General features: G+C 43.7%; 2 protein-coding genes across 2 annotated transcripts in view; one reads left to right on the top strand and one right to left on the bottom strand.

Annotated features, from left to right (window-relative positions):
• ASH2L (ash2 (absent, small, or homeotic)-like (Drosophila)) overlaps positions 1-10,528 on the top strand; it is a 28,001-nt gene extending 17,473 nt beyond the window's left edge. Inside the window, exons 11-16 of the mRNA XM_010838779.1 lie at positions 4,362-4,529; positions 4,822-5,015; positions 5,827-5,919; positions 7,186-7,284; positions 7,967-8,026; positions 8,128-10,528. Of these exons, the coding sequence (XP_010837081.1) occupies positions 4,362-4,529; positions 4,822-5,015; positions 5,827-5,919; positions 7,186-7,284; positions 7,967-8,026; positions 8,128-8,235 (722 nt within the window). The 3' untranslated portion in view covers positions 8,236-10,528. The remainder of the gene's footprint in view (positions 1-4,361; positions 4,530-4,821; positions 5,016-5,826; positions 5,920-7,185; positions 7,285-7,966; positions 8,027-8,127) is intronic.
• Positions 10,529-11,328: 800 nt separating this feature from the next.
• Positions 11,329-11,819, bottom strand: part of STAR (steroidogenic acute regulatory protein) — a 6,728-nt gene continuing 6,237 nt past the window's right edge. Inside the window, exon 9 of the mRNA XM_010838847.1 lies at positions 11,329-11,340. Within this exon, the coding sequence (XP_010837149.1) occupies positions 11,329-11,340 (12 nt within the window). The remainder of the gene's footprint in view (positions 11,341-11,819) is intronic.

Below are 11,819 nucleotides of genomic sequence, written 5' to 3'. Positions count from 1 at the left end.
GCATCACCAACTCAGTGGAAATGAGTGAGCAAACTCCTGGAGATAGTGAAGGACAGGGAAGCTTGGTGTGCTGCAGTCTCTGGGGTCACAGAGAGTCAGACATGACTGAGAGATTGGAAAACCACCATAGAGTCATCCAACCTCCCACCTTTCTGTTTGTAACTTCTTTCTGGAGCAGTGAGAAACCTGACTCTAATTATCTACAGCACATTTTCTTACTTATTCATGTCGAATGTGCACACAGGGTGGTTTGAGAATTGCAGACCACTGTAGGAAGCATTCACTAACGAGATTACAGCATGTGTGTACAGCTCTTTCGGTCTTGGCCTTGCACTGTCCCGTGTGGATACTGTTGGCTTAGTTCTTTTCCTCCCCACCTCCTTCAGCGTGGTCACAACTTTCATTTGTGATACAGGTAGGCTTACTTGTTAGTGTTGGTATGCCATTGGGGTTCTCCTGCACACTGGGGGCGTGTGTGTGTGTGTGAAGGGTACATGTGACATTACCGGGGTTCTGAGAATTACTGCTGTTCACTGAGGTTTGCTCAGTGTCACTGCCTCCTCAGCCCTGCTGCCTGCCCTCATTTCTTCCTTTTCCCCTGCTGCTTTCCCACCCACCTCTGCACTTAGCCAGGCTCTTTAGTTTCTAGTTCATCCTGGCTGTGTTTTTTCTGCACAGACGAGCACACACATGTATTTCCTTTGCTCCTTGTTTTTTTGTACAGAAAGGCAGCATACTGTAGGGAGTCTTGCATTTTGCTTCATGCAGTTACTCCAGACTATTTCAAAGAGCTCGTCCACTTTTTTTTTTTTTTTTTTTAGCTTTATGATATGCCATTATGTGGATGTACATGGTGTATTCAGCTGCTCTGAATATAGGCATTTAGGTTGTTGCTAGGATTTTGGATTGACAGAGAAGCAGTGGATAGCTTTGGGGTGTGTGTGTGTGTATTATTGGTGGTGTATTTTCCAAGGTAGAATTCTAGAAGTGGAATTGCTGAACCAAAATAAGTATATATGTAGTTTTGTTCAATATTGCCAAGTTTCCCTTCAAAAGGTTGTGCTGGTTTGCATTTCCACCAGCAATGTAGAGAATGTTTGTTTCCGTATAACCTCACAAACAGAAGATTTCCTAGGTATTAATTTTGTCCCATCTGAGAGGTGAGAAGTGGAGTCTCAGGATTTTGTGTTTCTTTGAATGTTATTTTCTTGTTTGAGTTGTTACCTTGTGCATTAGGTTTGTGTTTTTTTATTTCCCCTGTTTCTGTTGGGAGTTTGATATTTTGTCTCTTCATATGTTAGGGATGTTAGTTAGCCCTTTGTCTGTGGTGTATTTTCTCCCAGTTTGTCAGTTGTCTTTTGACTTTGTGTATGACTTTTTTGAAATGTGAAACTATTTTTTTAATGTATAATAGTTCTTTTAATGGCATAATTTATTCAGTTACTAGAATAGCATTCATTATCCTGTAGAATGGGAAAGTGAATTTAAAGAAACTGTTAGACAGGTGTACTTCATGAATTTTTTTTGCTGTTTTTCTGGAGTATTAATGCAAATTCCAGATAGCATATTATTTCACCCATAAATATCTCAGTATTTATCTCCAACAAGGATTTTTAAAAACATAACCACTATGCCATTGTGTTACCTAATGAAGGTGAATAATAGTTTCTTAATTATTCCATACTCAGTTCACATTTCCATGGTTGTGTAAAATATGCCTCTTTCACTTGTTTCTTTTAATTAAATCTGAACACATCCATATAGTTATTTCATTAGGAAGCCCTTCATTCTTTCTTTCTGTTTTTTTTAACTTTCTAATTTTTTCAAAATTTATTTATTTGTTGGCCGTGCTGGGTCTTTGTTGTCGTGCGAAGGCTCCTTGTTGCAGTGGCCTCTCATCCTGAAGCCTGGGCTGCAGAGCACGTGGGCTTCGGCCGTTGTGGTGCGCGGGCTTAGCTGCTCCGAGCATGTGAGATCCACCTGGACCCGAGATCGAATCCCTGTCCCCGGCATTTGCAGGCAGATTCTTAACCCCTGGACCACCAGGGAAGTCCCCTTCATTATTTCTTGAATTGATGCTAAAAGCTGTAACTCTTGTACTGATGCTTGTCAATCAAAAGTGAAGGAGACAGTGAAGTCACTGGGACGTAACCCCTTGGGGTGATGAACCGTTTAGGATTGACTCCTGCTAGTGACAAGCATGCTTTGAGAGTAGGGAAGGGCCAGATAAGCGACGTCCGGGTTTAAGCAGTGATCCTTGTCTTGTTTCACTATTAGCTATAATTCTGGAGGGGAGAAAAAGAGAGACCATGGGCCCTTAGCAGTGACTTGTTAGAACTTAGTGCAGGGATAGTAGTGGCTCCTGCTGCCTGTGCTGAGCCTTTTAAAACCTAACCGTCTATATAGTATCTTTTAAACTTTATTTTGAAGTTATCTCAGATTTGTTTATTATTTTTTAAAGAAAGTGAAAGTGTTAGTTGCTCAGTCGTGTCCACCTCTTTGCGACCCCATGGACTGTAGCCCACCAGGCTCCTCTGTCCATGGAATTCTCCAGGCAAGAATGCTGGAGTGGGTTGCCGCTCCCTTCTCCAGGGGATCTTCCCAACCCAGGGGTCAAACCTGGATCTTTTGCATTGCAGGCAGATTCTTTACGATCTGCTCCACCAAGAGAGCCAAATTATTACTATTTAAAAAAAATATTTCTGTATTTATTTGGCTGTGTCAGGTCTTAGTTGTTGCGTGCTGGGTCTTCACTGCAGTGCCTGTGGGCTTAGTTGCTTCATGGCGAGTGGGATCTTAGTTCCCTGACCAGGGATGGCACCTGCATCCCCTGCATTGCCAGGCAGATCCCCAACCCCTGGACCACCAGGCAAGTCCCCTCAGATTTATTTCTTAAGAAAGTTTTAAGAACTGTAGGAAACTTGTTGGTTTTTTTTCCCTGAACCGCTAGAGAGTAAATTGCCATGATGCCCTTTCAACCACTGAGAGGTTTATTTTGTGTTTCTTACAGACAGGACGTTCTCTCTGTGTCATCTAGTGCTGCACAGTGATCACTGTAACACTTAGCAGTCTAAAGCGACCAGTGTTCATCAGCCCACGGTTTCTGAGGGTCAGGAATCTGGGGGCAGCTTAGCTGTGTGGCCTGGCTCAGGAAAACTCAGGAGGTTGTCATCAAGCGCCTAGCTGGGGCCGATAGGTCTCTTTCCAAGACGGCTCAGTCACGCAGCTTTGACAAGACGCCCTCAGATCCTCACTTGTGGTCCATAGACTGCTAATTTGTCCTCATCCCTGGAAGCTATGGAGAATTCCATGGACTGTATAGTCCGTGGGGTCACAAAGAGTTGGACACAACTGAGCGACTTTCACTTTCACCGGAAGCTAACTTCTCCCAGAGCAGGTGATCAGGGAGCCATAATGCGTTTGACCCATCTTAAAGTCAGACAGTCAACTCTAACTGCATTTTATTTGGAAATTGTCACTAAATTCATTCCACACTCAAGTGGAGAGAAATTAGACTGCATCCCTTGACAGGAAGAATATCAAATAACTAGTAGTTATTTTTACACTTACATTCCTATGGAACCAGTACACAACCGCCGAAGGCAGAAAGTCAGCGTCTGATTACTTCCATCCCATCCTCAGATGCAGTGCAGGTTTCTCCAGATGATCTGGTGTGTCCATTATAGCAGAAGCATCCAGTTGAAAGTAATTTGCTGCATTTAGTTGTGATTCTGAATTCTGCTTCAGCCTGGAACAGTTTCTTCACCTTTCCTAGACTTTGACCTTGACACTTCTGAAAATGAAGAGACCAGTTATTTTACAGAGTATCCCTCAGTTTAGTTTCATCTGGTTCCTCGTGATCCAGGTTCTGCATTCTCGACAGGAGAATCACAGAAATGGTCGCACGTACTGCGTCCTGTCAGTATGGTCCTCATATGTGGTCATAGATGGTGTTCACACTTGGGGAGCTGAGTGCAGGACATAGGACGATTCTACTATTTTTGAAAGTTTGAAATTGTTTCAAATAAAATGTCTTCTAAATCCTGATGATTTAGTCACACATCAGGTTCCAAACACAGTTGTATTTTAGGGAATAGTATAATTTAACCTGCCATCTTAAATAATCATATATAATAACAAGTGGCTGCTTGACAGCTTTTTTCCTTTTTCTTTCTTTCTCTGCCTTCATCTGTATCTTGAAGTTTTTAATTCCTAAACTAATATTTCAAATTCCTGGCTTGATATTTCTGGTTTTTAATTTTGCTTAACTGGAGGGTAAGAGACTTTGTGTTTTTGTGGCTATTGTCTCCAAAGTATTTCAAATAAGTTGCAGGCTTTTCTTTTCATCTCTATCACTGTAGCTCCCCAGTTAAAGATCTCCGATGACCGGCTGACTGTGGTCGGCGAGAAGGGCTACTCTATGGTTCGGGCTTCCCATGGGGTTCGGAAAGGTGCCTGGTACTTTGAAATCACAGTGGATGAGATGCCGCCAGACACTGCCGCCAGACTGGGCTGGTCCCAGCCGTTAGGTAAGCCAGGGCTGTGATACAGACATGGCGACAGGTGGAGAGGTGTCCACCATCTGGTTGACCGTCATGACTTTGGGGCTTATTGGATTTTGTGGGCATAATGTTCAATTCCTAAAGGTTTAGGTAGGTTGAAGTTCCTAGGAATATTTTTATAATTCATTGCTTGTGAGAAATAGTTTGTTAGCAGTTTGACAAAATTCGTAAAAAATTAAAAAGGAGTAGAATCTTTTCTTTCAGCAGGCCAGAGTAGACTTGCAGTCCTGACTTGCTGTGTATGTTCTTATTGGAACAGGTAACCTTCAGGCTCCCTTAGGTTATGATAAATTTAGTTATTCTTGGCGGAGCAAAAAGGGAACCAAATTCCACCAGTCCATTGGCAAACACTACTCTTCTGGCTACGGACAGGGAGACGTCCTGGGATTTTATATCAACCTTCCCGAAGATACAGAGACAGCCAAGTCACTGCCCGATACCTACAAAGATAAGGTGAGTCTGTCCTCCTGAGAGATCCCTGGGTTTGAAGACCAGTGGCAGCCAATACCTGCAGCTGCATGTTCTCTTGATGCTTATCTTTCCCAATATTTCATTTTGGAAATTTTAAGACATAACACAGTTCAAAGAATTTAAAAGTAGGTGTCCAAATGCCCAATACCTAGATTCTGCCATTATCATATATTATCCAAGGACTTCCCTGGTGGTCCCACAGTTAAGAAACTGCCTTGCAATGCAGGGGATGCAGGTTCGATCCTTGGTCAGGGAACTAAGATCCCACACGAGAGGAGCAACTGATCCCATGTGCCAAAACTAAGAACTGATGCAGCCAAATCAATATGCAAAAACCATGTTATCCATTCATTCCTCTACCGACCTGGTCACCCATTAATCCATGTTTTTTTAACCCCCACCAGGTAACCTCTGCCAAGTACTTCAGAGGGCTTCCCTTGTGTTTCAGCTAGTAAAGAATCCACCTGCAATGTGGGAGACCTAGGTTTGATTCGTGGGTTGGGAAGATCCCCTGGAGAAGGGAAAGGCTACCCACTCCAGTATTCTTGCCTGGAGAATCCCTTGGACAGAGGAGTCTTAGTAAGGGCCTTTTATGAAGATGTTTAATAAGTGTGTACCATCTGGTAATTCTTAAGATGCACGTGGTTCAAAGTATAACAAACCTGATTCTGCAGAGATACTAATTTTGTTCAAAACACAAAGACTCATGCTATTTATGTGAATCTGGCTGTTTTTTTTTCATGATGATGTAGCTGCTGCTTCACTGTTCCTTTTCTCTCTCTCGGTTTTCAAGGCTTTAATAAAGTTCAAGAGTTATTTGTATTTTGAAGAAAAAGACTTTGTGGATAAAGCAGAGAAGAGCCTAAAGCAGACTCCTCACAGTGAGGTGAGTCATGGTCATTAAATGTCAGAAGTAGAAGAATTTGTTCTCTGGGCCCAAGCCCCTTGTTATGAAAGTGAGGGGACTGAGGCCCACGGCGCAGTGGAGGGATTTCTGCTGAACAACAGCAGGGCCAACACACTCTCCTGCCTGCTGTGCTTGGTTCTTCCTGGGGTGCCTGCTGCCATGAGAAGGCTGACCTGGGTTCTTGGAGAAAAGGATATAAAACAGCAGCTGAATAAGCAACGTCTGCAGGCAGTCGAGGAAGCAAGTCAGAGATAGCGGTCCTTTATCAAAGCAGGGAGCAAGTGCAGAGGGGTGAACCCTGGAATAGGACATGCTGGCCTTGCTATGTGACCCGGGGCAATAGGAGCTCTGATGCCTTATTCATTGTCTTCTAGAACTTTCCCCACCTCCCTTCTCCAGGGTTGCTGGGAATATGTTTGTCCAAGGTTACAGCACAATCAAAGAAGGGCTGGTGCATCTGGACCAACCACAAGGGCCAAAAATAGAAGGTGGGAGAAAAGTCCTGAGCTGGGGACACTCCTCCATAAAAATGCTGTGAAGCCACCTGTGATTGACAGTAATAGAAGCAAATGTGGGGGGAAAAAAAAAAGAAGCAAATGTGGGAGAATACACCTAGGATTCCGCTTGTTTTAGGGAAAAGTAGTGAAGGCAAGCAGTTAATTGAGCCAGAAAATACAGCCAGGTGCAACATAGCTGTTCCTGGGAAGAAGAGATAGAGAACGGTACTTCAGAAAAAGCAGCTTTTCCTGAAGTCCATCTCAGGTGGTGAAGAGAGAAAATTCAGGATAGTTTCAAGAAAGAAAGGATAAAGGAGAATTCTAGGACCTTGACAGAAGACCTGCGAGATTTTCAAAGTAGAAGTGCAGAAGGGAGGACCTGAGTGAGGCAAGGGAAGGGGACAAATAAATAAGCTTAAAAGGGTGTTGCTCCAAGGGGCTAGTGGAAGACCAGCTACTTTTTATAAATATAATGAATAACAAAGTAGAACTATTTGGTGTAAGTAGCATAGGAATTCAGAAACAGATAAATGTAAGCACTTGCTACAACAATGCATGTAGATATGCAGTGAGAAAACCTAAGATACTGCATAATAAGTGTCAGCTATTGCTGTTAAATGAGCTATGCTATTCTTTGAATTCCTTAGTCGTGCTGCCCACAAACCGCTAGTAAAGTGTCCTCCAGCAGAGTTCATTTTAGTGTGTTCTTTTTTGAAATTCTGAAGTAAAACCATGGTTTTTGTTTCAGATAATTTTTTATAAAAATGGTGTCAATCAAGGTGTGGCTTACAAAGACATTTTTGAAGGGGTTTACTTTCCAGCCATCTCCCTGTATAAGAGCTGCACGGTACGTACCCTCTGTTCATCCTGCGAACATGGCTCGAGAGAGATCGGTGAGCCGTTGTGGTCAGAGAGCCATGAGCTGGGTTCTAGAAGGACGTGTGAAAGGCCTAGGAGTGAGCAGGCAGCGTAGCCCTCCTGTTGGTTCCAGAAATAGTTGGGCACTTTAGGAAGTGTCTGCTTGGGTAGATAAAGATCGCTTGGTTACTGTGCTCCACACCTTTCCTCTGGATGTTGCTGCGTGGCCTGTGCTGTTCAGTGTAAAGGATATAAGGTGTGTATACGCATAAATTAATTTGCTGTTATGTGTCATGATAACCTACCATCATTAGTGACTATTGCTTATATTGATTTTTTTTTTAATATGATCAGCATGAAGGAGACTGTCATTAGAGCCAGTTTAAAAAAATTTTGTAAAGGCAGTGCCTGGAAGTTTCCATGTCCTTTTACTTGTCAGTAACCACTGCTGAAGTCATACAAGGAAATCTTTAGGTTATAAACAGAAGTCAGCAAAGTCTGTTTACCTAATTCATGATGCCTTGACCGCTTTGAGCAATTATTAATGTATACCCTCTGTTCCAGTTGTACCCTGAATATCACAGCTACATTTAAAAGCCTCCCTTGTCATGCTCAGGTTTTCACTACTTTCTTCCCTTTCTTCACGTCTGCCTGGATTGAATTTGTCCCAGGTCTCCATAAACTTTGGACCATGCTTCAAGTACCCTCCAAAGGATCTCACGTACCGCCCTGTGAGTACCACTGAACCCGCCTGCGGGCATCATCGTCTCTGTTACTTCCTGGCGCCGCTGCTCTCGTCTCACCTCACTCTCTGTCCCTTATTCCCCCACAGATGAGTGACATGGGCTGGGGCGCCGTGGTGGAGCACACTCTGGCCGATGTCTTGTATCACGTGGAAACAGAAGTGGATGGAAGGCGGAGCCCCCCGTGGGAGCCCTGACCAAGTCCCTTTCTCTTTACAGATACAGACTTTCTGGGAAATTGTATTGGGGGGCGGGGGGGTTTGTTTTTGTTTTTTAACTGTTGCAAGTTTTCCCGAAGACCCCACAGAACAGGGCCTCTGCTGTAGTAAGTTGAAGGCCGAGTGGGACTGGGACAGATCCCTGCCCTTCGTTACTCGCCCTTCCGGGACGGCTTTCCCTGTGCACACCACACCGCAACGGCTGCCGCCCTGGGATCCCATAAGCGCCCCGTGCAAAGGGCTGTACCACATAGCCCACCAGCTGAGACATGCTGCTTCCTGTGTTTTTGGAGGACGGGGTCGTCTCGTCCAGTAGCTAACTTATTTAGAGACATTTCCTTCTGTGGGCACTGCCTGCCTCCCACCTGGTTCCCAGGAAGCAGTGGGCCCGTTTCTGAGAAGAGCTGGAATCCACGACTACATTCCAAAGCAGTCTAAAAATGCTTTCCTTTTGGTGTGGGTGTGCTTTTAATTTTGAGATGAACTTTTGAACACTGGGATCTCTGAAAGTACTAGGTCCATAGGACTGTCATTGTGAAAGGCACTTGCTTGCAGCTTTAACAGTGAGAAGCTCTTCCCAAATAAAACTTGTCTTCGAGTGTATGTGGCACTTTGCTTCCCTTTCAGGTTGGGGTCCACGTGCTGACTGTTGGAAAAGTGGGCGCCCTAAGGAGCCAGTATTGGTGAAGAGAGGCAGGTTTCTGTCTCCACCCGCCAGCTCAGCCACCCAGTCTGCCCTGTGAAACCAGACTCTTGAAGGCAGATGGAACTTCACAGGGCTCATGGTCTCCCTCCATCTCTTCCCTTTGAACTTGGCTGTTGATCTGTGTGGATTCACTTCTTGCCTTGCTTCCCTTCCTTTGTATTAGCTGATGATTAAAGGGCAGGTTTCAAGGACTCCACTGGTGGCCTGGTGGCTAAGACTCCAAGCTCCCAAGGGAGGGGGCCCAGGTTCGGTCCTTGGTTAGGGAACTAGAGCTCACCTACCCCAACTATAAGATTCTCTCTGCCATAACTTAAGATCCTATGTGCTACAGTGAAGACCTGGCACAGCCAAGTAAATATTTAAAAGAGAAGGGGGGGCAGTTTTCAGAAGACTAAAAATTGAAATGTAAGAATGAACCTTTCCCCTGGGGCTGTGTGTGTTTCCCTATCTTCACTGCACCCGCCCCACAACGTTTTTGCTGGGAGCCACACCACAGCTTGCAGAACTTCCCTGACCAAGGATTGGACCCGTGCCCCCTGCAGTGGCAGCATGGAGTCCTAACCACTGGAGCACCAGGGACATCCCCCTCCCTCTTTTAATCAGTGGCAGAGCAGTCCTCCCAGGATTGCTGCAGACTCCCCTGCTTGTAACTTCCTACCTAGGTTAGTAGGTAGGGTGGTTCACCAAAAGGCCAGTAATACGTTGCCAAGGATCACCATATATTATGGCTGTTTAAGAAATTTCCCAAATTTCAAGTGACTTTGTATCAACACAGAAGCTTTGATTATTTGTCTCTTAATGAATCACTGAGGTTCTTTGTTTTGGTCATTCTACCTCCTAACAGGAAACCCAACAGAATCAGGCTGAAGTCGATTCATCGGTGGTGGGTCTTACAGAGCAGAAGTGGTTTTAAAGCTTCTGGAGCAACAGAGTGTGAAGAACTCTGAGTAAATGAGGGTGGTGGTATTTAAGAGGAAGCTGGGGGTAAATTTTTTGTAATATAAGTGACCACTTAAATGACATATAAAAAGAAGTTGTGCACCTACTCCTGTTTAAATGATGAAATCAGGGTTTTGTACATTTCGCTTTCATAAATCAGAGGTTATGGAAATAATGGTTTTACCTGTTTATGCATCATATTGTGTGCATGTGGGACAGGGTTCATTTGAAGGGCTCTAGGAATACCCACTTTTCATACAGTTCTGTATAAAATGGTCTCTGTAAGCAGGTCATCACTGACAACTCATTTTATTCCAATGAAAAACAAGTGAGAAAAGATCTCCCCAGGCCCCTCAAAGACACAGTAGCATAGTTTGGAAAAGGCAAACATGGTGTGTGTTGAAAGCCCATTTCTCACTGTCAGCCTGTTCTCAAAACCAGAGCATGTGTTGCTGTACACACCTTTCAACAAGCAACCCTTTCTCTTAGCTGGGAGTGGAGAATTCTGTTCTTGAAATACTTCCACAGTTACTCCTTCTCACTCTGAAGCTTCCAGGCTGGAAAAACATAATTTCATCTATGCCAAAAATAGACTAGTAAGAAACAATAAATATGAATATATACCTGTGTCAGTTGTACAGTCTCGATGCCTCAATAAATACCAGCATTTCTGCTACTGCTAATTTGTTTAATTAGCTAGCCTGACATTCCACATGGTGTAAATCATCAATGCTGTTAGCACTGGAATGGAAACACTTCAAGTGATAATGGTTGGGTTTTCATCCTGCATATGTATTTTAGCCAGATAACCCCATCTCAACTTAGATGTTTAGAGCACCAATTCTCAGACCTTGGAAAGGGATTTTGCTCTCATGCTATCACACCTTCTTCTAGCCATCTCCTCCAAGATAGTAAGACGTTGACCTGTTAAAGCAGAGAAATTGCAGCCCCGAGTCAAGCTAAGAGGACAGAATAGACTCCAGACTAAAGATTCAGTTCCTATTTCAGATCTAAAGCAACTAATGGGAAAGTAGTAAAATTTGCTTTTTGATTTTCTCAGTAGTACCATTCAGTCCCTCACTTTTGATTCTATCATTTTAGGTAAATAAAAATCTTCAGTCAAAATCTTCATCTTCCAATGCCCATTAATCAGCTACCAGCTATAGAGTTCTTGTAAGAACTGATTTAGTCTTGTGCGTATTTTCCAAATTAAATTTTTATGAAAGATTCCAGTAAGAGATCCTACATAATTGAAATTCTTAAGTTCCCTGGAGTTTTTCCTTTGAAGTAAGAGATTTAGTTTAATTAAAATCTTTATCCACGGCTCCTTTAGTATGAGGTTGCCGTTTACTAGCATGGATTTTTAAAGAGTAGAATTTTAAATCGAGTACAGACTAACTGAAAGTTTTTATGTTAGTTACAATTCTTTATTCTGACTCCTGTCATGGAAGAAGTACGGGAATCAGTATAACAGTTCTGTATTTTTTCCGTAAGGTCACTTGAACTAGAGTTCTAGAAGCCGTCTGCTGTGGGAGTTGCTTACTCTTTGGTGCAGCTGTCCACCCACTTGGTAGAGGGGCAGAGGGTTGTGGGAGGCCCTGTGCAAGACCTCGGTCTGCACACATTGCCCGCAGACCTCTTGACCTCCTCAAGCTTGACAACCTGATCCTTGGGTTCTGCACCCTCTGCACCCTGCATTCCTTAACTGGTAGCATTTTCAAGATATTTTTAGGTAGACGCTGTCAGGACCCAGGAAAAAAAAGTTTCACAAATGTTTTGAGACCCTTATGCTTCATTTTACAGCTCATCAGTGAATGAAGTTAGAAGAGCCTTGTCCGCATTCTCTTGGTACTAAAATGCTGCTGTAGTAGCTGAGCTGTAGTATCTTATTGAAAACGTGCCACCACCTTGTCCCACT

This window comes from Bison bison, unplaced genomic scaffold (genome assembly GCF_000754665.1).
Source record: "Bison bison bison isolate TAMUID 2011002044 unplaced genomic scaffold, Bison_UMD1.0 scf7180017864105, whole genome shotgun sequence".
In the NCBI taxonomy this organism is placed as follows: Eukaryota; Metazoa; Chordata; class Mammalia; order Artiodactyla; family Bovidae; genus Bison; species Bison bison.
Note: the sequence above shows the minus strand (reverse complement) of the source record. Positions and strands in the feature narration are given on the sequence as shown.